The 27,994-nt window shown below is 46.4% G+C and overlaps 1 protein-coding gene across 3 annotated transcripts in view; it reads right to left on the minus strand.

Moving 5' to 3' along the window:
* LSR (lipolysis stimulated lipoprotein receptor) overlaps window positions 1-27,994 on the minus strand; it is a 624,987-nt gene that overhangs the window by 280,171 nt on the left and 316,822 nt on the right. For 2 of the 3 annotated variants that reach the window (XM_069611646.1, XM_069611644.1), the window contains one exon: window positions 5,470-5,517. The exons of the other annotated variant lie outside the window; for it this stretch is intronic. In XM_069611646.1, the coding sequence (XP_069467747.1) occupies window positions 5,470-5,517 (48 nt within the window). The remainder of the gene's footprint in view (window positions 1-5,469; window positions 5,518-27,994) is intronic. 3 annotated transcript variants of the gene reach the window in all.

Consider the following 27,994-nt stretch of genomic DNA (forward strand, 5'->3'; position numbering starts at 1 on the left):
CTCTTTTTCATAGTCATTAATATAGTATAAAAACCGATCTGTCATTTTTTAAAATCAAATTTTTCATTTTCGCGCCTATTTTGCAAAAACGCCTCTCACTAAAACCTCTATAACTTCTTCAGTTTTAAAGATAGAAACGACATTTCAACTCAGTGATACTTAAGACCCTACATCCACAACTAAAAACCGCAGTTTTTCTCCAATATCGCATAGTAAAAGTTTGCTGCAAATTTGCAATTTTAGCCAAAGTTACATGCGTCTTTTGCCCATTTCAAAGTGTTTCTTCCATCCCATCCTGATCTGAAGTGTGTATTGTTTATATTGTAGCTCGTGTGTGTTAGGGCTTGTTTAGAGTTGCTTTCCTCAGAATATTTCTCCATGTAAGCATTTTTGACCATTTTGCAGTATTTCACAAGGCCATTTTTCACCTTTCATTTTAGGAGTCCATTTCCAAAAACGGTTTTCTCTCGTTTGGGGAGGGAAGATAGCATCTAACTCTAGACATTGTCTTTCATTCCTGAATACCTGCTGATTACTCACATTGGTGTAGGATTGCTCATCTGTATTTAGACAAAACATTGCAGGGGGACCTATTATCCTAAATGCTATCTGTGCAAAAAACAGTTCATCCTGTTTTCTATGCTGCATCATTAGAAGTGAATGCAATTGCTTGACTTGTATGCTGAATCGTATTGTCACCGTTGGGTGATTGCTATATATATATATAAATATATCTCTTACGTGTGATTTGACTATTCAATAAATAAATTAGAATATTGAACTTCTAGACAAAAAGGGTTTCATTGCGCACTACATGCTAGGCGAGACCTGGGTGTGTGCCCGATTGAAATCCCTTACAGCGTCCGGACATCCTTCCATTCTTCCAGTGCGAGGGTACATTTGGTACGGTTGTCAGAGTGCATATTTCTCTCGTACACTCAATGTGGTATAGGGACAACACATGGGTTCCCATATAAGGGCTCTTCTCCTGCTATTCCAATATGACGGCGGTGAGGGGCTGGAGCTAAGGAAAACACATCCACCCGCTACTCTACATTACTGCTTGCCTGGGGAGCCACAAGTAGCTCCTGGTAGTTCTTGATTTCAAGCTAACCAGGCTCCACCTTGCAGTAACCAGGAGCTAAATAACTCCCAGCAATTCTGAACACAACTGAATGTTGTAGTGCACAATGTTAAGAGCGTGGTCTCTGTGAGTGTTTAAGTGTCAGTTGGTGCCTGGGAGTTGGAAAGTGATGATTGGTCCTGTGGATATTCTTCTCTTTTCTGAAACTGGTTTCTTAAATGGAATAACTAATCTTGGGGATGTACCGTTGGTTTCACCCTGATAATTACCTACATCAGGGTGCCATTAGCCATTGGCTAGTGATATTTGAGTTTTGGCGAGTAAGAAGTGGTGTGCTGTGTACATGTATAGAATTTAGGTGGCGAGTGACCTTGTTTATGGCTGGCTAGTAGCTTGAATTTCTGCCCCCTGAGCTACATGTTGTAAATATGCAGAGATACAGTGGAGGCATGGTTATGAGGAGAAATCCAGTGTGACCACCGCTCCTTCGAGCCATCACCACCCACTTAAAAGAAAGACAAAATCCTACCAACTCCAGGAAAGCACCTCAAGTACAACCCACATGAAGCATACATTATTACATGTTGAAAGAAGAACTGCAAAGTTCATGCTGCTGCTTAATCTGTGAGCTCGAGGCGCAAGTCCTTTCTGTGGACGGTTGACTCTTGGAGCAAGTTGGATGTGGAACTCTATATTTTTTGTGCCGCTTCTGATGAGGAAGGGCCTCAATTTATCTCAAATACCAAGTAACAGAGCTGCTACTTTGTACCCTGCTGCTTTGAGGGTTTGGCTGCTGTGGGGGACAGATCAGTGCAGTGGATGTGCCCTGGCGAGGATGGACTATGCCCGGTAATGCCACTTCACCTGGAGCAGTTGTGTACACCATTGATTTGTTAAGAGGCAGATGGCCATTGGCGGCCTGGTGCACAGCCTCCTGACAGGCCTGTTGTGGCTAGTCCCTTGAGGATACATTGTCAGGGAACAGGTGGTTTAAAGCCTTTTTTTTAAAAAAACTTTATTTTTGGTTTTTCAATATGATCGCCATGCATAGGCACCTCCAGGGTGCGCAAACAGAGTAAAACGAACAGAGAAAAATTAGAAAGAAAAAACAAGACCCCAACTTTAATCCATCCCTAACACCCGACCCCACCCCACCCCCCCACCACCCAAGTTTTCCCTTGCAGGATTCCGTGGGTTCCTTCCGTATTTTCAGTTCGCTATTAACCAGCACCTCCTTACAAATCTCAGCCCTACTGCACATCTTCTCGGTTAAAGAGTTCTAAACTTTAATCAAAAATAAGGATTTAACATTACAGTTCTCCTTTGTACCCTCCCCTTACCAGGTAGCAGCTGTCCAGTCTTTTGATCCAGGGGGGGTGTGTTCCTTTCCTGGAGGGGGAAGCTCCTGCCACATCCAGCAGAGGTCAATGCTCAGCCTGTCCTTTGTTCTTAGCTCAGCCCCAGACGAATGTCTAACGCGGCCTCATTGTTCTCCTTGTTGTCATTATGCAGGAACCATTAGGCTTCCTGTTTTCAAGGAAGTGTCAAGCTGAGATGTCAACTTTCCCAGGCCAGGCACTGCCCCATCAGAATTAAATAGTGTATTAGCTTCAGACTGGGTTCCTTTAAATTAAAGTCTTTTCATTTCACATATAAAATATAAGCACAGTTCATAAGGGATTTGGAAATTTTAAAAGAATTAGCCCTTAACAAACATGCTTTAAATAGGCAGATTTTGTACCTTCTTCCAGAAAAAGATCTCCTTTCCTGGGTTTGACAGCTAATTTCCTTAAGCAGCTGTCAGGAAGGGAGGCCTGGATTCCTCTGACTGCCTGGAGAATCCATGATTTCAGCACACTTTTCTTGCCATAATTCTCTGGGAAAATGACTGAATTTCTAAGGACATTTTTGGATTTTGCCCTTCTGTGGCCTTGTTTCAGGTGACAGGTGACAGCAGTGATGCCTGTTTTTACACCAACTTTGCCTGTGTGTGGCAGGGGGTGCAGCTCTTTTGTGGTTTATGAACCATGCGCAATTTTGCAGATTTAGTGTGCACGGGTGTTATCACCACCATTTTTGGCAGTTTTCTTTCCCAATTGGCAAAGGGGTGCAGTGTGGCACATTGGCGTGGATAAAAATATTCCACAACGCACCATTGAACATCATGGAGAGCTGAGTGAAATCTGATGAGGGCAGAGTGATGTCATGAAGTAAATATACTAAGACCTGCTGAAATGTTATGGAAATACTTCAGAGTGACAATGTAACAAGCAACAAAAGAAATATGTACGAAATTGTAAAGCAATCATATATGCAAAAAAGAAAATGTAACTTGCTGAGCAATAAATGTAAATACGCAGTAACGCAAGATAGATGAGACATAGAAGCTTGCTATAAGAAAAGTATAACGAGGCTAAGACGGCCATAATGGGAAGGACGACGCTGGCTTATGTTAAAATACAATCCAGCTACCTCCGAGACAGACAGGACTGCAGTCAGGAGATGTTGGAGAAACGGTTTTGTGTGCAAAATAAAGGAGTCTACGTTGGCCTGGTATCAAGGGTTCTATTTTATGGTATAATTTCAATGCACAAGTATTGGGCAATTCAAAGTGTATAAAGTCTATACAAGATCGAGTGAGCAAGTCTCTAGAGGACAAGAGAAGCAAGAGCACCCAGTATAATTAAATCAAATAACCGTGACTAACAGTGAATAAGAGATTGAAATGGACACATTTTCTGTCTTCTTACACATGATTCAAAAGTAAAAAACAAAGGCTATTCATTAAGCTTCGGATCAAGATAGTGATGTGCTTACACCCACTTAAATGTCCCGGAACAGAGAGCAGGCTACAAGGTCAACTAAGGATGGGAAACTTTGGCATATGTCCAGACGGATGAGAGATTATGGATTAATTGGGAAAGTGAGGAGTAATCAGACTATCTCAAGCACCTGGATTTCACTTCGCTTACGCGCTAACAAGCCGAAAGTCCACGTTTGGGTGAGAATGCCAACTAATCAGAGGGTCTATGGGCTAACCTGCTATGCAATGTTGCAATCTGCAGCCATTTTCCATGCTAATTTCAGCATTATACAAATGTATAGGTAGTTAGGGGTGTGCCTTACAGATAAGAGGCAGCCAATGATTTACTAACCCCTATGTATACCATAGGTACATATGTTTCCCCTAACCAATCCCTCCCTGCTATAGGTTTTACAGTTTGCCATGTATGACACATAGAAGATGCATATGATATATATATAGAGAGAGATGTCCGTCTGCTTTATTGAACTGAGAATAACGTAGTATTGTGTTATTCTTTGAGCTGATCCGGTTATCAGATCTTTTTTGGTAATCCCATCTAGCACAAGACACGCTTCAAGGTGCTAGAGCACAGCACCTTATATACATAGCTATGTAATATCTGTAGGTTTGGGAATGTTTAAAAGAGTATCAATGACACACCCAAGAGACATTTAAAGCATATTGGATAACAAAAACAAACAAAATGTTAGAATGTGCATCTTCTGCACAAGTTAAATTTGCTGTGCACTATATATATTAGCTTCCTGGATCCCCAGACATAGCCGCTGATTATGCCCTTTTGCTCCTGGGCAACAAATCCCAATTTCAACCCGTGCATATCACTAACTTGCATCATCACTCCAATCACAGACCAGAGAGGGCACAATAGCTCCTTCCTGTATCAACAACAGTACAGAGGCCAGGACAATTCGATTTGTAAAAAACTAATCATCAATCTGAAATTTCCCCCAGTAAGAGTCCTAGGCTTATTATAAATATACATTAACCATCTGACCACGTATGTTTGCTGATACGACTACTGAGGAAATTGGCAGAAGGGGAGTCTGAGGAAGATTGCTGCAAGCCACAGATCTAACAGGCTGACCTACACTTCTATTTCAGTCTTTTAATATCTGTGAGAATACTACTCCATAATCGCAAATTTTGCATTCTGCAACATCTAGAAATCCTTTGTGTTATCTGCCACAATGTTTTGTTACAGATTGGTTTGACAAAGAATCGGTGTCTTTGTAAAAGGAGTTAAAATCCCACCTGTGAAATCAATATTAGTAAGTATAAAGACCTATCCAGTCGATCCAAAATGATATCTGCAGACTGGAAGCCCCAAGCATTAAGGCTATTGAAATTGTTTTAGGACAAGTAATTTGATAACAATTTTGTACATTCAACCATTGAAGGAGTTTGTAGAGAATGATGCAAGATGGTTATAAGTCCTATTACTTTGACACAACTGTTTTTTTTGTTTTAATAATGCATGCAAGTGCCAGGTTTTTCCTAAACTAAACGAGAATAAAGAAACCAACATTAAAATAATTTGCTCTCAATTTATCTTCCATACCTGGTTCATTCTCACGCAGAAGAGGAACTTGAGAACTGTGGCCACCGACTGCAGGAAAACATCAAAATACAATTTGGGAATATTAGAGCAGTACAACTGTTAATTTGATTTCTTAAAGATGTGTAAAACGCAATTAGTGGTAATTCCATTTTTTTGAACATGCTTACACATTTATTTTACAGTGACAAAAGTATTTTGGTGTCTTGCATTAGGATTAGCAACCCCTGCATTTGGATGCATTTGTTTTTATACTGATGACCTGATTTGATCACTGCAGTATTCGATGTTTGTGTGTTAATACAATTAATTTGCTTTTGTTAGATCCAGGATGGGAGAAGTATGAAAATTGATTAAAATGTGTTCTAACGTGTTCTTCATTCGACTGGCTCGTACGAATAACCATTGCATGTTAATATTGCGTGTTTGGATTACAAATACATCAATTTACCATGCATTCAAAAATGTGGTTACACAAATCACATGCAATAATTGAGACTTTTAAACCTTTCAAATGGCTGTAAATGTAACGAGCTAAAATATGGTCACTATATAGTGTAATCTTCTCCATGATGAGCAATGCTATCCAGATAAAAACACAAAATAACTGAAGACATCTGTGGAGTCTTAGGACTGTGCCATTGTAGATTACGTTAAACATAGTGACATGCTTACATAAGAGTAGCATTCCTAACTGGAATACAAGAAAAATATAAAGTGCTGTCTAGATCATAAGCTGTTTTGAATGATAGTCCTCTTGAAGTTCTTGGAGCACTGCACTCATTACCTTTAGACATAAAAATACATGGGGCGCCAGACAACCACAGAACCTGCATCTGATCTACAGATCATGAAAATCAGTAAAGCCTTGCTTGCTGAAACGAAAAACCTCATCAAAACCTCACCTAACAATTATTTCCATTATTCCCATTTTTCTTGGAGACTTCAAATTATAGAAAAACAATCACCAAGAAAAGAAACTCTTTGATCTGCTCCACGCACACCATACAAAGGCAGCACACGCTAGTTCAAGTTCAGTGTCACATTTACCATTAAATGCCACCTCCATCCCCCCAGTTCCAATACATTTTTAGATGAATCCATCACCACAATAGCCAAACACGCCATCTGCTATAGTTCACCTGAAGCCACCAATACAGTGTCACACTGCCAACAAGGTACACAACAAAACACTGAAGATTTCGCCCTACTATCCACCTCCGACAGCACCTCCAATGTGAAAATACTCATTCACAGCTTCAGCAAGTACGTCAACACTCATGCCCTAATAAAGTACAAGAATCCAAAATCCTGAACACTTCCATTCAAAATAGGTTATGGGCACCAAAGGTAGTACCTGCAAACAGAAGAGAATATGGGAAGTAACAGGACCACCATGGTGATATCAGTTTGCCACAAAGAATCACTGTGACCTTTCACAAAGCAGAGCATCCACAAAATCATCTACCTGAACCATCACTCAAACACATTAAACACAATCAACCAATTTGTCACAACCAAAAAAGACCAGATACAACCCCACAACAAGGCGCCCAGAAGTACCACTATACTGAGATGGTCCACCTTTATAGGAATCAATGGCAAAGACATGTGACAGTCACTGCCTTTACTGTGCTTAAGGGAACAAATGCAAAGACATCCTTCACGATTGATTCTCGCCTGTGACACCTAAAGTTCTTTCTGGCTCAGGGACGAGGCAGATTATTTTAGATTTTCTCTGAATGGTTTATCAGATAAGAGCCCTCATCAAAGACGCAATTGCCAAAGTGCACCCTTGTGTGATCCCAAGCCTCTCAGGGTCAGGCTGCCTAAAGGCACCCAGTTTCCCCTTTACAAAACAATGCACCTCCAGAACAGGTACATTTACTCTTCAATTATTCAGAAGTTCTATTTTTGATGCATTAGAAATGGTCAATAAAATAGGGCTCCTTTTCTAAGGAATGGATGTTCATGACTGGTAGAAAGAATAAAAATGATTGTGTATGGTGATTAAGATGAAGTTAGTAAGAGATGCAATGGGAGAACAATAAATTGTGCTGCACAGCCGTTTATGTAGGCAGAGTAACCCATTTTGGAGGATAAGCCGCATGGACTAGTCCTGAACTTGAAACCACAGGTTGTTGGACGGGTATAGTGGCCCTGCTTTTTGCTACGCATCTTGTTGCATCTAATTAAAAAGCACACCAGTGGCCACACTTGTGTAGATTTATTTTCCCTGCCAATAACTTGTTTTCAGCATGGCTACCAATACATTATTTAACATAGCGGTCTTGTTGGAAGTTTACTATATCAGCACTGATGTCCCGGGTTAATTACTCCAATGCCAGCTTGTGGAGGATTTTATACAAATTACTTTTGTTAAGCTTTTCAGATTTCCATAATGCTCTGCATGTTATCACGATCACAGTCCAAGTAATGCAGATAGGTTATGTAGTAGAGGCAAAAACAAATCTTTTCCCATTGTGCTTTTTGTCAAGCTGTACAAAGGTCCTTTCCTCAGCAGATAATTTGTTTATAAATGAGGTACAATGTCCAATAGGATAACAACATACGATACTCGTTTACAGCCACCTTCCAAATGCATGCAGATCTCAGTCGTAAAGCAAAATAAGACAATCACCACCTTTTTACAGAAAATTTAAGACCGAATCCTGGATAATTGTTTTGGTTTATAAAACCTTAAAACTTAAGTTCCATTAACAATACAAATTCACACTACAAAAAATCTATGATAAACAGATTTCTTCGAATAAAATTTCATAGCATTGACACATTAGACAAGAGAATAAACGGAACCAAAAGAAAAACCCAAATCTCCACCAAACAGAAAGACACAGTTCAGTGATTTCATTTAGAATCATATGCGATTTAAAATCAGGAAAGAAAGCTATACCAAACAAAAAAATACCATTCAAAGCAGTCCTGGAAGAAATATCAATATTTAGAAACAGTCTACAAAGCATATAATTTCTCATCAGTCATCATGGATCAAAAATATCGACCGGGTACAGAACATTGCCCACTCTAGGGAATCACTGTTAATACAACAAATGTTATGATCACACAAAAACATTAGTTCAGGATTACTTTCATACATTTTTCCTTTTTCAATAATCACGCTCCAGAAAATGATTACTCGGGCAGCGTATCGCCGGGCTCCTAAACCCCAAATCTAGGTTAGATTACATACATTTTGTATAAAGGAGACCACTCTCAGCTTTAATGACATTGAGTCTCGATGTAACGGACAACCATAGCCGATGTCTGAACACTTGTTGAGTGTCAAACAAATTGGGCAAAATAAAGCATTAGAGCCAATAAAGTGGAACACACAATTAGATGAAAGAAGGTTTCCAACTCCCCAAAATTCTTACAGTATCTGCAGCGCCCGTGACCACTGACCCACTGCTGCCTACTAGTGTTGATTTCATGCGTACTTAATACATAAAAACAGAAACACATTATGTTTTTCACACCTCTATTCGGGAATTTCTTCAGGTAGGTCTCCAAAGCCTGATACCATTTGAATGGGGAAGACTACCTGAAAATATAATTTGATGTCCAAGATTTCATTATAGTTTGTGCCCCAATCGTTAGCTATAATGTGTTTATCATTCAAGGATTATGTATACGCGTATGCATGGATGAACCCAGATGGAGCAAAATCTCATCATCCATGCGTAAATCCTTCTGAATCATATTCGTCAAACAAACTATAAAGACTTTCTTTCGGGGACAGTGCACATTTTCTCAAGAATGAGTCTTTTCCACTGCATAATACTGCTCATTGACTGAAGACCCATCATCTCATACCGGATCAATTGTATCAGAACACATTTTTGTAAATGTAAAGGACCCCTCTCCATACAAGACCCTCCGTAACTTTCAAATAGGGAAGAATCCATAATGGATAGAATTCCAAACCATAACCCAGGACTTTCATTCTGTAGTACTCCCTGCACGGAGTCCAGGTCTTACCGATGTTACTGCCTTTGTTTTCAGGCAATTATGGTCAAATACTTCAGATTGAATACTGCAAATGGAGTACCCAAGGTATTGCATGGTCTTTTTACTGACTAGGACCATATTCTCGTATTTCCAACGGAAGTTAGAAGCAAGCTAAAACAGGGGCTCTTAGTCCAGTGGGCAGCCTATTCTGACAATTTTGTACTGATGGACTGCACGCCGATTGGGCTTCAGAAACGGATTCATGCTTTTGGCAATTACAAAGAGTTAAAAATGAATCCCTCTAAAACAGTAATTATGAAATTCAGCGTGCAGTCCATCAGGACAGAATCATCAGCATAGGCCGCCCACTGGACTCTAAGAACCCCTATTTTAGGTGATAAAAGACCACATAAATCCAGAGTCTTTCCTGCATCTGCCACATACACGTTGAACAAAGTAGGCACTAGTATACACCCCCATCGAAGCCCCTAGCTGACATCAAATCATCGGACTATAGCCTAACTTTCATCAGAGTATTGTATAAATGAATTATAATACTCAGCAAGCTCTTGGGAATACCAAAGTCGAAGGGTTTTTTTCCACAACAGTGCCGCATTAACCAAATCAAAAGCCATGGACAGACCCATGGATGCCACAAACAGGTAACACATTAGGCCATCATGCATTCCTCTGTAAACAAGTGAGCAGAAGACCCCCCCCCTCCACCCCGACTCCTGTCGGTTCCAATTTGTTGATGGTCTAATATATTGTTGGCATCACACCAGCTCTGTACGTGTTCCAACAATATAGAGGCAAACATCTTAGATTCACCATTCATCAAAGCGATTGGCCTATAATTCAATGAGCATTACCTACACCCTTTTTTAAAGATCAGAATGACATACGATGTTTGCCATGAGGAGGGAACAGACCTTCTCTGAGTCAAGTCCATAAAACAGACATGCAGTAGTTTCGCCCATAGGCACACATCTTGCTTCAAGATCACGTAGAAAAAATTATTAGGACCTGCTGCTTTGGAGGCTTTGCATGTCTTAATGATTCTAATAATGTTATCAATTGAGATATCCAGAGACCATTCCCAACCATCCACTGTGGGGATTTCAACTTCCAAGGCAGAGGCCTTATAGATACCCCCAACATGTTTTAACCATTTAGCCTCAGCAATGGGATTCATAATTAACTGCTCTTGCTTAACCTTGTTAGGAAAGATTTCCATTTCATGTGTAATTTTCCCTCCAGGTGTGTAGCCACCAACTTTCTGTTGCTGTTAAACACCATAGTCTGACTTTGCCAGAGGAGCACAGCCTTCTGCTGCACTCCCCTAGGCTTTTTGCTCACTTTATGATGGGGAAACGGACCTGCCCTTACAGACAGACAGACAGAACTGGCAGACTTTGTTTCCCTCAGTCCTTGTCAATGTTCAAACATGTTGCAGTAAAGTTGCAAGTACACAATGTACCTTCCAGTATAGTGCACTTGGGTCTTCCTGTCATTTCTAAAGGCCCTAGATAGTTTCAAAGGATTTTTTAGGAGAAGTGCAGGTGTGCCTTGCACAGGGCTTGTGGCAGCTTATCTTTATGTATTTTTAACCCTTTCCTGTCAGGTAAGCCGTGGTAACCGCGTTTGGCACATATAGGTGGCCTGGCTCCAAAATGGCCATGCCACAAGGTTCTTTGTCCTGTCCTCTGGCCACCTTGCCCCTTCACCTTCCCCCGGTCGAGCCGACCTGGGTCAGTACTGATTTTGGCATTCATTCTCCCGTGAAACGCCAAGTTTTGCGGGCTTCTGCATGCCTTGTGTGTGCTTCCAGGATGTGGGCTGTACTGTCCGGATCCAATACACATCCTGGGTGTCAGAGTGTGGTGTGCAGTGAATGCCTGGGACCACCATGGTCCATGATTGGTTCACATATGGTATGCCTGTATGTGAGATCTCGCATTGGGTCCTCTTAGTTTTGGCGCGAAGGAGACTTTGGATAAGAGAAGGCTCCAAACACCTATGCCATGTCGATCTCTGGAGTTCTCACTGAACGAAGGATAGGCTCGAAGTATCCTGAAACTAAGGAGTCGAGGAACTGCTGGACGGTTTGGCACTCTTAGCGCACTGTCGTCCTGCTGCTCCCCTCTGCATCTGATCATCCTAGAAGGTCTGCAAAAGCTTTTCGACCCATTGGCATAGAGGGACCAACTATTCTCGGCACGGTCATCAAACCCTGCAAGTAAGCCTGATCGGAAGTGTCCCTGGGCCAACTAATGGGCCGACCAGCTTGCGCAGGACCTTTGCTCTGATAACGCCACCGTTTCGAGGACGCCCTTGAAACTTGGTACATCGCAAGCTCTGTGTTCATGGCACTCACACCGAATTTCGTACACTTGGCGTTCCAAGGTCTGGAGTAATGAGCGCCCGAACCTGAGTACACGCGGTTACCGTGTTGCCCAGCCTTGGTGACAAACTTTGCAATTGCATCGCAGCTGTGCCCCTCTGGGCCCTGAAGCCTGCTTCAGCTGAACTGGCCTTATCCATCCACCAGGAGCGGAGAACTCGCCACTGTCCCGTTTGGGCATCAACGTTGTAACTTTGTCACTGAAAGCCGGAGAGCTGAGAGTTTGCAGCATTTGAACCAGCAACTGAAGTGGACTCGACTGCTGAAGTTTGGTCTGGAGTGTGCCGGGGGGGGGGGGGGGGGGTCGGTGAGTAATTACAACCATTACCAGTGGCCCCTAGCGCATCCATCCATTTTTACGCATGAGTGGCTCCTGAGGGACCCTCTCCTTTCCACTGCTAGTGCGAACTAGCAAACTATTCTCAACTCTTGGAACCTGCTCTGCCCTCGCGGGGAGGCCCTCCATGAATAGTGGGAACCTATTCTGCATCACCTCACCCACTTTCCTGAGGTGCTACAGCCCCTACAAAAGACCCTATTTCGCCCATCAGCACTATCGCGTGCGCCAGCATTGCAAGTACATTTAAACACTAGGCTCCTCTCATTTTAGGGACTGGACTGCCTTTCAGTTAGGATTGTGTTTGTTGCAGAACTGCCTAAAGACTATTTGCACTGCCTGCTTTCTTCCCTTTTCTAGGTTGTGGACCCATTTCGTGCATTAACCCTTTAGGCCCCTTTGGTCTTGTATATATGTATTTTTGTAGGATTGTGTTGGCTTAAAAGGGTTACTGTGATTATTACTGTGTGTTGAACCTCAGAAGCCACCTGACTGGGAGTGATTTGTAAGTGTCCTTTACTCTGTGTGCTCATTGAGGACTTTGTCACCTTCACCCCTCCTGAGACCTAGTCTTGACCGCCGCCAATGCTACCTTGATTGGTCTGGCTTGTCAAGATGGTTACCCAGCAGGTCAGAGTTCAGAAATTCATCTTAAACCTCTGTACAGTTTACAAACTCTTAAATATTCAGTATTTTGTCCCTTCAGTGAAGCCAGCATCTGTTCACTGTCCCTTTGATATAGAACAGACCTACGATATTTCAGCCAATTCTTAAGTTTGTCTAGCTTTCTTTATCTGAGATTTGCAAACAGAACTCAAACCCCTCTTTCACGTATGACTAACTACTTTTTGGAAGGCCGCTTTGCGTTTTTTCACCTGAATATCCAATGCATGCCTGTGTTTGGGAGCCACTGTCCTATCAGGCTAAATAAATCTGGAGAGCTTTTCTAGGTTTGTCTCTAAATATACCGGGAAGGAAACAAGTCAGCCTTTTTTCCTCCAGGGTATAAGAGTTAGTCATGCAGCATGGTGGCATTCAACCTGCGAGTCAAGGCAGAGGACCCATTTTAATCGATTCCCTCTGACATTGACTTCAAAGTTACCCAGTGTGGAATCAAACACCCTAGAGGACCAACTCAAATTCAAACAGAGGTATAAATGATCACTTTGATGGACATATCCCAAAATCTGTGATCCTAACAAACAATAACTCTGAAAGAAATATGTAATCAATTATGAAGCTTAAACCCCTCGCCTGCCAGTTAGGACTGTCGTTCACCACCACTTCTAGCACCCACTCCTCTGAAAAATTCAACCAGTGATCCCCTCAAGTTAATTTCCTCAAGTGAGGGGCGGTAGCTTTGTCCAAAACAGATTATAGCTCCATGAGATCAGTGAAGACCTCCTGACAATTGGCATTAAGATCCAGCCAGAATGAGGACTCCACCTGAAACCTTGAAAAGCCACTCATCTATCAAAGAACTCAAACACTCAAAGGCAAAAACTAATTCGGTTTCATCTTTCTCAGCAGTGTTCCTATAAACATTTACTAGCATCATATTTATGCTGCCAGGGTCATCTGCATGAATTGCGATAAGCAGAAAAGCATCCAAGATCCTCCACTCCCCCACTTTAGTTAAGTTGAGGCCCCGTTTATATGCAATTGCAACACCTCCTTTGGGACACCCCTTATCCCCCTCCTTGGCACACACGCAGGTGACCTCGAAGCCGTCCCAAATAAGATTACCCAGAACCCATGTTTCCTGCAGAAATATTAAATTAAAAAACTTCAGTTTAATAAAAATCTCAGAGATTAAATGTGAGTGCCATTTGGAATTGACAGCTCAAACCACCCCCCACATTCCCCCCCCCCCCCGATTAAAGTGGTTGGCTCAGTGTTTTAAATAGGCTATGGAGTCTCTTTACAAGAGGGCCAACTAACGCCAATTCAGGCCCTCAGCAGTTGGACCCCTTTGTCTTTCTCTCAGACCCCTTACTCCTCCATATTACACATCTCGCTTTGTTTCAAAATGGGCTCGATAATACTAGTGATATCACAACCAAACTTTTCTGAGCTACCCGCCTCATTAAGTAGGGTGGAACAAACCAATGGGAAAGGGATAACAAGTCTAACATCATCTGTGTGGGTGTATGAAGTCAACTAACCTAATATCGGCTGAGGTGATCAACCTGAGCTCAGGTAGGTCTTCAAAAAGAGAAAATATACAACCTCTACGTAGGGAGTGGGGCCCACCTTACTCCAATAATTACGGATAAGTCTGGGCACCTCAGGGAACACCAGATCACGTAGTCTTACATGTTGAACATCCAGACCCTGACCCTCTATAGTCATGGTGGATCCCTGGACCATAGCACTCTGCTGATCCTGCCTCCCCACCCCCCACCCTCCTGGACCTTCTCATGTCTAACAAACTGCTTATTCATATGCCCATTCATAGTGGCACACAAACCCCCTTTCCCATAGGGGTTCTCCTTTGAGGCAGCTGGGGAGGTAATTCTTGGAGGAGAATATCATCCACTAGCAGCCTCAACTCCGCCTCCGTCACCACTTTGGAGGACTTCTCTTGAACAGAAAGGCCACCCCCTTCCCCCTTACTAGGGGTCACGATGTGTACCCCAGACTTAAGCATGCAAAGGGGACCCATAGCTCCTTCGATTTCTCTGGTGCCCATAAGACTCCCCCGGCAACCTAGACTTTGAGATCCTTCCTCATTTCAAATCTCTCCTTCGCACCGTTTCCGGGGACTAAATATTTCTACTTCTAGGGGAGCAGTACACAGAGGGCCCATTGGCTGTTTAAAAAGGTCATACATTTGCTCAACTCCCTGCTCCTTATCTGAAGGTTTCCATACTACCCCACCTTTGCTTGGATAACATTTCATAGCCTCAGACATGCGATTGCTACCATCCTCCTATTCATGAGTTCTGCTATGATGGGCCGTATTTCTTTTTTCAAGCATGTTAATGCCATCCCCCTCTCACAGTTCACCTCTGAGATCTCCAAAACATCCTCCACGTTACTCTCCCTCGGTTTAGTTGTGTAAATGTTTCCCTCAGCAACATTCAGATCACAGAGATCACAAAGTGGTGTTCCACGCAAAAACTTGCATGACATCTTGGAAGCCCTTAGATCTGCCACCAATTTTTCCTTAGATTTGTTTTCCCTTTTCTACGTTTACACTAACAAGTGTCCCTAGCAAAGGCTCTTTCTCAGTATCCTTCACCGACTCCCCCATGGAGGTTGTGGGTGCCCTTGCAACATCCGGAGAGGAGGCCCCCGCAATGCTGCCACAAAATCCCCCCCGCCCCGATCATTTTTAGTGAGGCCTGACCGAATATTGATAGCGCTTAGGTTATCTACGCTCTCCTTAATAATAATCTAACACTCGCCAATGGAGGTCACCGCCTTCAGTACCACATTCAGAGTGTACGTCTGAATTCTAATTTCATTCATAAGTTCAGTCTTCCAATCTAGGGATGGATTAGATGCAGATGGCTACTCAATGCCCTTGGAGGTTGGGGAACGCTCCCGAGTTGCCGAGTTGGGACTGTTTTTAATCTCCCCCACCATTCTAAATGTTGTGACAGGCACAATAAGGTGATTTCACCTGACAAGATGATAGGGGGGGAGTATCCAAGAAAGAGCAATGCAAAATGCGCTCCTTATGACGGTCAGCAATGTTTGGCAAGGGCCTGATATCAGTGGTGCATTCCCTCGAATGCGGTGCCTTATCCGGTGTCATATTCTCCACAAACAGTGATTGCAAATGATCCTGACCCTTCAAAGATTGAATATCCAAGGCCTGAATTGCGGGACTGCTGATGGACCCACACCCCATCTCTTCACATTCTTTTTCTGGTGAAGGAGGAAGGGGTAGTGCCAATGCCTATGAAATACTATCTCTGCAGCTGGTAAAGACCAGAGGTGCTGCTAAAATATCTTTTCTAGTGGATGGCATCTTATTTCTCATTATGAATGAGACGACACCAATTACTTGAGGGGAGGTAAGTGAGCTCAGCACAAGCGGGTAACATGCTCTACTTGAAGTTTTTATCATAGGTCTTAGGCTTGTTTAACTACTCCCACCCTTCCTTGACCCTATAGCAAGTGACCCATTAATACAGGGCAATGACAAACATTTCTTCCTAGCAGCTGAATCTGCTGCATTAAACCTGTAGTCATTAAACAGTAATTCACTACTTTAGATTATATAAGCGGGAGCTCACCGCAGGTCAAAACAATGCACACAATCAAATGCAATCTAAACCATTAGTTGGCTCAAGATTAAAGACCAGCAATCCCACCAAAATAAGGCCCCCTCACCCAGAAACCAGCAAAACACTACTGATGCGTGCACGCGAAAGCGTGTGACCCAAAGCTTTATGGAGTGCCAAGTGGGTGGGGCCCCCAATGCAAAGCTCCAATGCAAAGCTTTTCCTCTATCGGCTCAGTGTTACGTACAACAACGCCCCCTGCACCAGCAGAACCAGCAAAACAGCACAGTGCTGATGTGTCCATTAGGTTTTAATGAATCGAAAACCAAAATAAATCAGATTATCAGGGCTGAAGTTACTTCTATTCAAATGGCATAGGGCTCTCCATATACTCCCACCCACAGTCCAGGAAATGTAGGAATCAACCTTGAGAATCTAGGCTTGTACCAATTAGATTGACCAGAAATCTGATTTCTAGCTCTTTATTATGGGATTCATCCTTTACTTGATTACCAGAAAAAAAAACAGATGCAGACACTGGTTTTATCATGATAATTGAGTTATTGTAACTATAATTATAGATCTAGAGAAAGCCTTGATCTACCACCAGCAACTTCAGCTCAACAAAGTAGCAGCGTTGGGTTGCTCCCTAAAAGTGCGGGATTCTCTTTCCTCACCACTTACGATTGTGTACAGGCTCCAAAAAGAGAAAAGTATCACCATTAAAGAGCTCTGCCTCACAAAGATATGTTGCAGACTGGACACATTTCTTAGCACCAGCTTTAGCACTAAGATTCACTACAAGACAATGGATAACGAGTCCAAAATTCAAGAGAAACTGATATGGTGGTAGAACACTGGCTACGTTTGGGGTATAAATGGTGGGATAAAATATCTATTGACCCAAGAACAGAACCAAGGCAAGTATTTACTTCAAGTCAAAATTACCCCATTATAACATTTCCCAAGAGAAGTCATAGGAAAGTCCCCTTAAAACAGATCCCATGTCCAAAGATTAGGGACAAGTGCTCTAGATCTAATGTTACCCTATGGGAGACAGAGGGGCAGAAACGGGTCTAGGCCCAGGCCCCCCACACCCCTGACTCAATTTCTTCCAGGTGACATTGTGTCCCCAGCTAATTCCTGAAGACTTGCAATGTTCTGACCTTGGTTCGGGTGAGGGAAGTCCAGGGGCTGCAGGTTCAGAAGTCTCTTTTCATGCCAGGAGTTGTTTGCAGCCCTCACCAAATGCTTCCGGGCAGCTTCTTGAAGATCACCCCAAAGAATAAACAATGCAGACTTCAGCAGTGCAGACTCTACAGGACACCTCACGGGATTGCAGAGAGATTGTTCCAGCGGAGGTACAAAGGTCAGGCAGAGATACGCAATCTTCTAGCGGTTAACACAGAAGCAGCCCCAGCACAGCTTCCTTTGTTGTGAGCTGGCTGAAAACATAAGGAAAGGCGACTAATGGCATAAACTGAAGATCTTGCAAGTGCCAAGGCTTTGATTAGAATGACGACTGCAGTGATAGATAGCCCAAAAGGGAGCCGTCAGTCCATCGGTTAGTCCAGGCACACTTCCGAAGTGTTCCAATGCGTGTATCCTCGAGCAGGTCTGATTGTTCCCACCAGTTGAAGCACCAACAAGGGTCTACAGAGATCAGGCAGAGGAGCAGGCCTTCACTGGGCCCATCATTGGAGCCGATGCTGGTCAGCTGCAGGAGTCGTCCTTGAGTCGCCAACAAGCTGCTCCTCTGACTCGCACACAAAGCACACTTGGCTCCCAATGGCACCAGCTTTCCCCGGGAAAGGGGTTACCACATATGGCTTTTCCTGACCTAGGGAAGCAGGAAGAAGGCCAAAGTATAAGGTAGCCAAAGAACAAGTGAAAATATTCTGGCATGGCCATTTTAGGGTGCTAGGCCCCTTTAGTTGTCATTTGCGGGAAATGCAGAAGAGCATGAGGAAAATATCACAAAAACTGAAAAGAAAAAAATGTAAATATCAAAGCTACCACCAGCTTGTCTTAGGCACATTGTTAAAGTAACGTAAAAACCATTAGGTAAAAAGTTATTAGGAAACAGAGTATTCTAACTGCACTTCACAATTAGGTGAAGTGCGGAATTGTAAAAATACAAAAATTCCAAGAGATACAAAGTCTCAGAATACTGGCAGTCTAAGGAATTAGTCAATTGCCCCATAAGAATGAGCAAAACAGGCAAGGGAAGTAAAGCAAAAAGCTTTACTGACCTCCAAAGTCAAGACGGGGTTAAAATAAATAAAATGACCAAAAAGACTAGGGGTCCCATAGGAACATATGGAGGGAAAGGTGCAAAAAGGAACAAGTTACTTACCTGTAACTGTTGTTCTCCAGCATGGATTCACATGCTCATGAATATTCCCCGTCAGGCTGGGAATCCTCGGTAAAGAAAAAAATCAGTATCAGTTTCGTTTCTGATCTGTCTTTCGTAGTAGTAACCAATCACTGATCTGTGCGTCATACTCTACCTAAGCCCCGCCTCTGGCAGCCATCTTCAGATTTGGTAGCACGTGAAGTGGCAGTATGACCAAGTGAAGAGCCGCAGAGGGGTAGGCGGCAGGGTTCGCATGTGAATCCATGCCAGACCCATGCTGGAGAACAACAGTTACAGGTAAGTCACTTGTTCCTTCTCCAGCATGGGGTCTGGCATGGATTCACATGCTCATGAATAAAGAATACATAGCAGTACACACATGCACAACCACGGGAGGTGACAAATTAAGCATTACATCAAACTCAACATTAAGCAATTCTTACCTCACCAGGCTCACCTTAGGCGAACAGATTGCGCAGCACTGCTTGGCCGACCCTGGACTCCTCCCTGGAATCCCGATCGACGCAGTAGAATTTCGTGAAGGTGTGCGTCGACCTCCACGTAGCAGCCCTGCAGATGTCCAGCAAGGGCACACCAGATAGGAACGCCGTGGTAGCTGCGATCGCTCTGGTGGAATGGGCTCTCGGACGGCCAGGCAGCGGTCGGTTTGCCAACCGATGACAGTACATGATACAGCCGGAGAGCCATCTGGAAATGGAGGCCTTTGAGAGAGCCTTCCCCTGATTGACAGGTCCAAAGTTCACAAAAAGTTGTGACGTCTTCCGAAAACACTTCGTGCGGTCCACGTAAAACTTCAGCGCTCTAGCCACATCCAGCGAGTGCAAAGTCCTTTCGGCCGGCGACGAAGGCGACGGGAAGAAAACAGGCAACACCAAGGGTTCGTTGAGGTGGAAGTCCGACGGCACCTTGGGCATGAAGGAGGGGTGCGTCGTGTCGTGAAAAGTCAAGTACGGGGGTTTGCAGGAAAGGGCCTGGATCTCTCCCACTCTTCGTGCGGAGGTGATGGCCACAAGAAACGCTGTTTTCCACGACAAGAACTTCAACGGGGCCGAGTGCAGAGACTCGAACGGAGGTCCCATGAGCTTGGTCAGCACCACGTTGAGCTCCCACGCCGGGGCCGGAGCCTTCACCGGCGGGAACGATCTGAACAGTCCCTTCATGAATTCTTTCACCAGACGATGAAACCACAAAGACGTCCGCCCCGTGGTTCTGGTGTATCGGGAGATCGCAACAAGATGAATCTTGATGGACGCGTGCGCCAGTCCAGCCTTGGCCAGCGTCAGAAGGTACGGCAGTACCTGGGGAGCCGTAATCCGTAGAGGGTTAATCTTCTGTGCGTGGCACCAGACAGAGAACCTCTTCCATTTGTGTCCATAGCATTTAAGAGTTGAGAACGCCCTGGCCTTTGCAAGAACCTCTCTGCAGTCGGCCGGTATGTCGTATCCTCCAAACTCTAACGCTGCAGGAGCCAGGCCTGCAAGTTCAGCGACTTCGGGTCGTGATGGAGGATGGCGCCTCCTTCCCTGTCCAGGGTGTGCCCCACCGTCGGAAGAGGCGGTCCACTAGATCCTGTCGTAGTTCCCACTCGTGGCACGAGCGCAGCTCTCTGCTGAGCGAGTCGGCAATTGTGTTTTTTATCCCTGCCAGATGAAACGGCACCAGAAACATCCCTTGGGCGACAGCCCAATGCCACAGATCCTGCGCCTCCTTGGACAGGGCTGGGGATCTGGTACCGCCCTGCTTCCTGATGTAGAACATGGTGGTGGTGTTGTCGGTGAAGATCCTCACCACCTTGCCCTTGAGGGACGGAAGAAAGGACCTGAGGGCCCAAAACACTGCACGGAGCTCCAGGACGTTGATAAGGAGGGACTTCTCCGTCGGAAGCCAAAGGCCTCTCGCGTGCAGATTTTCGGTGTGCGCCCCCCACTCCTCCAGGGAGGCATCTGTGGTCACTGTCTCCTGGTGGCCGGGGGTCTGGAAGTCCATGCCCGCCGTCAGATGCGCTCGGGTGCCCCACCACCGGATCGCTCGTCGGAAACTCTCGTCGAGTGTGATCCTCTCCTCGAAGCTGCCCGTCTGGATCCAGTGCGCGTCCAGGAACTCCTGTAACGGGCGCATCCGGAGCCTGCACAGGCGGATGAGATAAATGCAAGAAGACATCATTCCGAGGAGGGACTTGATGGACCTCACCCTGGCCGCGTCCGCAACCAGCATCTGCTGCACCTTGCCCAAGATGGCCCTCGTCCTTTCCTCCGACAGAGAGGCCAGAAGCGACACTGTCGAGCTTCGCTCCCAGAAACAGAGCGTCTTGCGCGGGCACCAGGTGGGACTTGGCGTAGTTTATGGAGAATCCCAGGTCCGTGAGTAGTTGGACGGTCCTTGCCGTGTGCTCCACGGCAAGCTCCTTCGTCTTTGCTCGGATGAGCCAGTCGTCCAGGTAGGGGTAGACGTGGATCCCCTCTCAGCGCAGCTGCGCTGCCACCGGTGCGAGGCACTTGGTGAAAACCCTGGGTGCCGACCTCAATCCGAAGGGAAGGGCTCTGAACTGGTAGTGATGCCCTTGGACCACGAACCTGAGAAACTTTCGGTGTCCCTTTAGGATGGGAATATGGAAGTAGGCATCCTCCAAATCCAACGACGACAGGAAATCGCCCTCCTCCAGTTGACCCAGGACATGTTGGAGGGTGACCATCCGGAACTTCTGTGCCTTGATGAATTTGTTCAGTCGTCGTAGGTCCAGGATGGGACGCCATCCTCCCGTCGTCTTCTTCACGAGGAAGTATCTTGAGTAAACTCAGGAGCCCCGAAGCCTCTTTGGGACGAGCTCGATGGCGCCCTTCTTGAGCATCGCCTTTACCTCCAAGAGAAGTTGAGGGACGTGATGTTCTTTCCTGGCCACAGGGGGGACGCGCGGGCACCTCTTTAGAAACTCGAGCGCGTGACCCTGAGCTAGGGCGTCCAGAACCCAACGGTCGGTGGAGATGGACTCCCACACGCTGACGAAGCTCGCCAGCCGGCCTCCCACCGGGGTGCTTCGGTGGGGGCCAGACCCCACGGCCGGTTCAGTCCTGCTTCAACGAGGCTTTGACGCCTTGTCCTCCTTGGCGACGACGGCGGGGTCCGCCTGACTTGCCTCGTCCCCTGTAAGCTTCCTGTGACGACGAACGGGCCGCTTGACGGTAGGTGGAAAAGCCGCCGCTGGAACCTTTGGAGGCACCCCGTTTGCCTCCGCCGCTCCGAAAGGGCGGCCGCCGTTGCTGGAGAACCCCAAGAGCCCGGGCCGTCTCCGTGTCCGCCTTGATGGCTTGAAGGGAATCGTCCACTGTTTTCCCAAACAGGTTGTTTCCGTCGAACGGCATGTCCAAGACTCTGGTTTGCACGTCCTGACGGAAGTCAGTAGCCTTGAGCCATCCACGCCGCCTAAGGCACACGCCGTTGCCCAACTGGCGAAATCCAGTGTCAGCGATGTCCGTCGCAATCGTAATGGCGTGGTCCGACGCCACCTCTCCTTCCTGCAAGATCTCTAGGGCTTCCGCCCTCTTGTCGTCTGGTAGGAAGTCCAGCAGGGGGGCCAGTTTGTACCACAACTCCCTGTCGTAGCGGGCTACGATAGCCAAGGCGTTGGCCGCCTTAATCGTCGTCGCTGCCGACGAGATGACTCTGCGTCCCATCGTGTCTAATTTGTTTCCCTCGCCGTCCGGCGGGGAGGTTGACGTAGAGGCCGCGCCCCCCCCCCCCCCCCCCCGCTTTCTTCCTGGCCGCCGCGGAGACGACCGAGTCCGGGGTCGGCTGTGCCCGAAGGCACAAGGGGGCCGCGTCCGGGAACCGGTACTTCTTCTCGTACCGATCCCTTCTAGTCGGCGTCGTGGATGGGTTCTTGAGGAGGGCGAGGCCCTCATCCCAAATATCGTCTAGTAGAGGTACAGCGAGGACAGTCTTCCTCTTGGTCTCGCGCCGTTAATAAAGGAAACCTTCCTTCTTCTCTTCCGGGCAGAGCTGGAAAAGCTCGGATGCCCTGGCGATCATGGAGTGAAACGATCCAATCTCGTCGGGCGGGGAAGCCCGGGTGGGAGGTGACGACGGGAGATCCTCGTCGTAAACCTCGTCCGTACCCGTTGCGGCCGTGTCAGTCCCCGTATCATCCCCACGTGTCGTGGACGGGGAGGAGGGCTGAACAGGGCGCGATGGCTGAAAAGGAGGTGGAGGATGAATCATTCTTCTCTTAGGGGGAGGGCTCCCAGAAGGGCCTGGCTCTGGGTCCCTCGTCGGGAGCGGTTCCTCCGTTGGTGGTAACGGCAGTCTAGTCCTTATCTCCGAGCATAAGGACTGTATAGCCAACAAAATGGCCGCCGAGTTGTCTTGCGGCACTGGTTGAGGGAGATCCGACGGGCGATCAGGAGCCCCGTCTGCATCCTCGACGCCCTCGTCTTCCACGTCGGGTCCTTTCGACAGGATGGCCTTCTTCCACGCCAGAGCCGTGGCCTAAGACTTCGATCAGCTCCTCCTCAGAGGAGGAGGCCAAGTCCACGACGACCTCCTGCCCCCCCTTTTTCTTCTCCGTCGGAGGTTTCACAGGGGTCCTGTCGATGGGCATGAAAGAGGACTCCCTCCGCGGTGGCAGGGAGATTCTGGGCCCCGGGGTCGCCACCACTGGTGTAGCCTTCACAGGCTGAGCCAGGGCCGCCGCGACTGTCTCGATAGAGGCCTTGGCCGGATGGATCAAGGCTTTCACCACCTTAGGTGCGCTTACTGCCTTCTCCTTGGGGGGAGGGTCACCACCTCGCTCCCCCTCCGATGGGGCCTTAGGGCACGACCGGGGTCTCTCCAGGAGTTTCGCCGGGTGCTCGGCCTTCCTCTTACCCGAGCCAGAGCGTTGGCTCGTGGTTGATGGCGCCGGGGAGGATGCGCCCTGCCTGGCGCCCGTAGAGCCCGACCGTTCGGCGCTCCCGGTGCCAGCGGACCCCCGTCGCCGGGGCGTCCTCAAAGGTCTTAGAAGACCGCTCGGACTACTTCTCGCCTGACGGGCTCTTTCCTTCCAGCCAGTTGGCGAGACGTTGATGGCGGTCCTTCATGGCCCGCTCCGACATATTGCCGCAAAACGCACAGTCCTTCTCCACGTGCGTCTTGTCCTCATGTAGGCAGTAAAGGCAAAGGGAGTGTTCGTCCTCCTTAAAGACATTCTGAAGCTGGCATCCAGGGCAGACCCTGAACAGCTTTCCGGGCGTCGAGCTTCCCTTCTCCTGGGCCATGTTCAAGATGGGCCTGAGAAACTTCTGGAGTCCTCCAAAAGCGCGGCTCGACGAAATCTTCACCCTTGAGGGGCGTAGACGAATCCGACACGGGTCCCCGTTGATCGGATGAAGAAACGGTGGAGCTTGAGGCTCTTTTGACCGAAAAAAGAGAAATTTTTCTGAGCAATAGCACGAGGATCCCAACACTTGAACGTGCGGTAAAAATCTGAAGATGGCTGCCAGAGGCGGGGCTTAGGTAGAGGGCAGTCATTGGCTATGGTCAGTATGACGCAGAGATCAGTGATTGGTTACTACTACGAAAGACAGATCAGAAACGAAACTGACACTGATTTTTTCTTTACCGAGGATTCCCAGCCTGACGACGGGGAATATTCATGAGCATGTGAATCCATGCCAGACCCCATGCTGGAGAAGAATATGTTTGAACACCCATCATACAATCTCCCCATGTGCTCCAAAACACCAACAGCAGAGGCAGCAAGAAGGGAGGTCAACTACACAGACGATTTGTAAAATCGTACAAGGTTAAAACTCTTATAGGTTTAATCCCTGGCTCCCTACCATGCAGTATTTTCAGGTGAACGCATTGCAGTCAGCTGGACCAAAATCCCACTAACTCCAAATCAAAGGTGCATATCCACCTGGGGGAGTCTAGCAATGTGGGTGTTTGGAGTCAGAGCAGCTGGCAAGTTTGATGGAGATTGAAGACGGGAGAGGGAGAAATCAGCTGAAGGAGGAGGTTGCGTTAAGAAAGGAGGTTGGTGTATCAGACAGAGGTGGCCAGAGAACATCAGGTGGAGAAGGAAGGAGTGAATTGTCACGAGGACGTGGCAGAAGCACATTCGATAGGTGGTGCTCAAAGGAGAAAATAAGGTGCCCATAGGGGCCTAGAAGCTGAAGGGTACTGGGAGTCTGAACAGGATGAGGAGGGGTTAAATGAGTAAAGCAAGCCCACTAAAGGGTGACTACGTCAGAGGTGGAACCAAGGATTAAGTCTATTCTGTGGTTGAGGGCAGAGACAAGGCTGTGCTGTACTCTCTGGAGAACTGAAGCGAGGTGCCCCTTCAGTGGAAGCACAAGCCCTGAGAAGTTCTGCCTCTACCAACAGGTGGTGGAAGAAACTCAAATACAACTTGCAACCTTATTGCACAGCTGTGGCAAAAAAACAGGCAGTAAGTAAGAAAAGACTTTGCAAGAAGCAGGTGTTAGGGAGACTTCTCAGTTCTGTGCCAATTCCCTTCAACCTTAGAGACCCCCAGCTCTTGTGCTGGACTTTAGCACTTTTAATTTTAGCCCTGAGTGAGTGAGACCATTTTATCACTCATGCGTTTTGACCCGATTTGGTTTATCTGTTTCCATTGTGTTTGGATTCTGACAAACTCCATAGGCATTTACTTTTTATATGGCGACACACAGCATTTTCAGTGCAGTGTCACAGAGAAATCCTGTAGGTTTCTCAGAAGGTTTAACTACCTTTTCCTGTGTGAAATACAGTTCAAGAATAGTAAAGTGACATTTTTTTATTTTTTATTTTATTGTTTAATTTAATCAAATAATTGATTTTTACACCATCTTCAGGTTTTCTTAAATTTTGTCCAGGTTTATCACTCTAACAGAAGATCGTCTCTTTGGAAAACATGCAGAGTTGCTGAGAGGAGAAAAAGAAACAGTAGAAGAAAAGGTCTCAGTTGGTTTCATTTCGTTTAAGCTCCAGTTTTTCCACTAGCTGTTTCAAGATCTTAAAGGTGGCTAATTGCCATGTTGTTCTGTCTCCTTGACTTTAATTGCCTTTTGTCTTTGTAGGTCCAGCACATACCATCTTATGTGGGGTGCTGGGGGGGTACCTAGTTACCCTCACTACTTTAAATGGCTGGTGGCAGTGGTTTAATTTTCCTACCATTCTGCTTTTCTACCACAGGCTCAGCTACGGTATTGCACCCATGGGTGACCATTTTGTCAAAGTGACCCAGTCTTCTTTTTTCGCCATTTACTGTCTGAGGTCTTTCTTGGGTTTTACTCTGCGCCCTTTGTTTTGCCTTTGGCGGGCTTCAGCCCTGAAGCCCACCTCTGGCTCCAGTGTGTCTGGAAAGGCAGGATGTGAGCCAGGTTCCCAAAACGTGTCTGTCTTGTGTCTCTAGGAATGCCTGAATGCAACCAGCCAGCCTGCTGTGTGACTGACAGCCTAGGCTGTGCATGAATGGGAGCAACCTGCTTTAAAAAGGTGAGGGTTTTGGAACTAGAGTCAGTCGACCACTGGGAGAAACAACTGAAGAAACCGTGAACAAAGCTGGCTGCATCCTCCTGGACCTTTGAATTTCCCGGTGAAGCCCTGCTGCTTTGCTGAAAGGCCTTTTTCTAAAAGACAAGAGAAGCTCTGGAAGGGACAACTACGTCTCTTGGGTTAGTGGGACCAACTAACCCTGAGACTAACTCCACTGGACCACCTTCCCCGATTGGCTGTACTTCATCGCTGCTGCAAGAACTGAGTGCCAGGGGTCAAGAAGTTCGCAGTCGAGTGTAATGTCAGAAATCCGTCCAGAAGCTGCAGGAGTATCCCAAGGACCCTCCAGAAGCAGGACGACCTCACCAGAGTGCAGGACCCAAGGAGTGAAGCCAGCCAAACCGGTATCCGAGATCCCTACTGGTGCTCTATACCGAGCGCTGAAATCGCAAAGTGCCACTCAACCAAAAAGAGCCTGTAGCTGCAGACAACCTCCAAATTCCTGCCGCAGGAGCCCTCCAGACGTCCTCCCTCTTGTCCCCACGACTGAGGCTCGGGAACCCAGGGTCTGCATTGCAGCAACAGGACAGAATCAAGCTGGACCACTTTTCTTCAAACCAGAGGTACTGTTTAGACTTTGGGTAATTAGTTCATTGGGCCTCATTCCGACCCTGGCGGTAGGGGTTTAACGGCACCGTTAAGGGTGCCGGTGCCGTTAACCCCTTACCGTCACATTAAGAGGTCCTTTAGCGGGGCCCGCTAAGGGCGACTGGTTTTACCAGGCGCCTTCAGTGGGAGCCGCTAAAGGACCAGGGAGCTAATAACAGGCCCGTTCTTAGCTCCCTCCCCATTCCCATTGAGCCCTCTAGGGGCTCAGTGGGAAAGGGGATAGGTATTTTGAATGAGGAATTACCGGGTCCTCCAAGGTTGGAATGGCCCAGTAATTCCTCATTCAAGGAACCCGGACCCGGTATGGGGTAGCCATGGCACTAATAGCACCATGGCTACCTCCATACTCGTAATGACCCCCATCGTCTTTTTGGCTGTGCTTTTCTCAGTTGAGATTTGCATTGGCTGCTTTTGAGAGTGGATTCTAGCTCTCCTTTCACAGGCTTTACAGCTTGTGACCCTAAAAGCGATTTCTTACAAACCCTCTAAATTTGTGCAAGACTTATCCAAGAAGTGCCTGAGCTCCATACACTGTGTTCCAATTGACTTTGGCTGTCCTGGCTCCCGCAGACTCTTCTAGTCCATTGGCTTTAATAGTTCTGTCCCTCATAGCTGGTAACTTGTTTTGGACAGTTTATTGCTGTGAAAGGCTGGTCTAGACTGCATTGGAAGATTTAAGTATACTCAAATGCCCTGAGAACGTGGTTGACCTTTTTCTTTCATTTAACCTTTCCTTCTGCAACTTCAGAATCTGCAAAGTATAACTGGTGATATATAAATGCCATTACTGTCCTTGTGATTGAAGTCGTCTCCTGGTATAGGAATTGTGCAAGAACATATCCATAGAGAATCCACCAACTTGTGCTGATTCTGAAAAGTATTTTAAAGTATATTCTGATGGTTACATATCCTGCCCTTTTTAAAGAACGCTCATTTAAAAATTGATGTTAAATAAATAACTATTTATAACTGAAACCTTGAGTGTAAGTGTTACTTGGATACTTGGATTTGTGAATTTCATTGCTGCAGCTCTACAGCTCACATTTACTCCTCTTGAGATCGGC

This window comes from Ambystoma mexicanum, chromosome 8 (assembly GCF_040938575.1).
Source record: "Ambystoma mexicanum isolate Mex_15411 chromosome 8, UKY_AmexF1_1, whole genome shotgun sequence".
NCBI lineage: Eukaryota > Metazoa > Chordata > Amphibia > Caudata > Ambystomatidae > Ambystoma > Ambystoma mexicanum.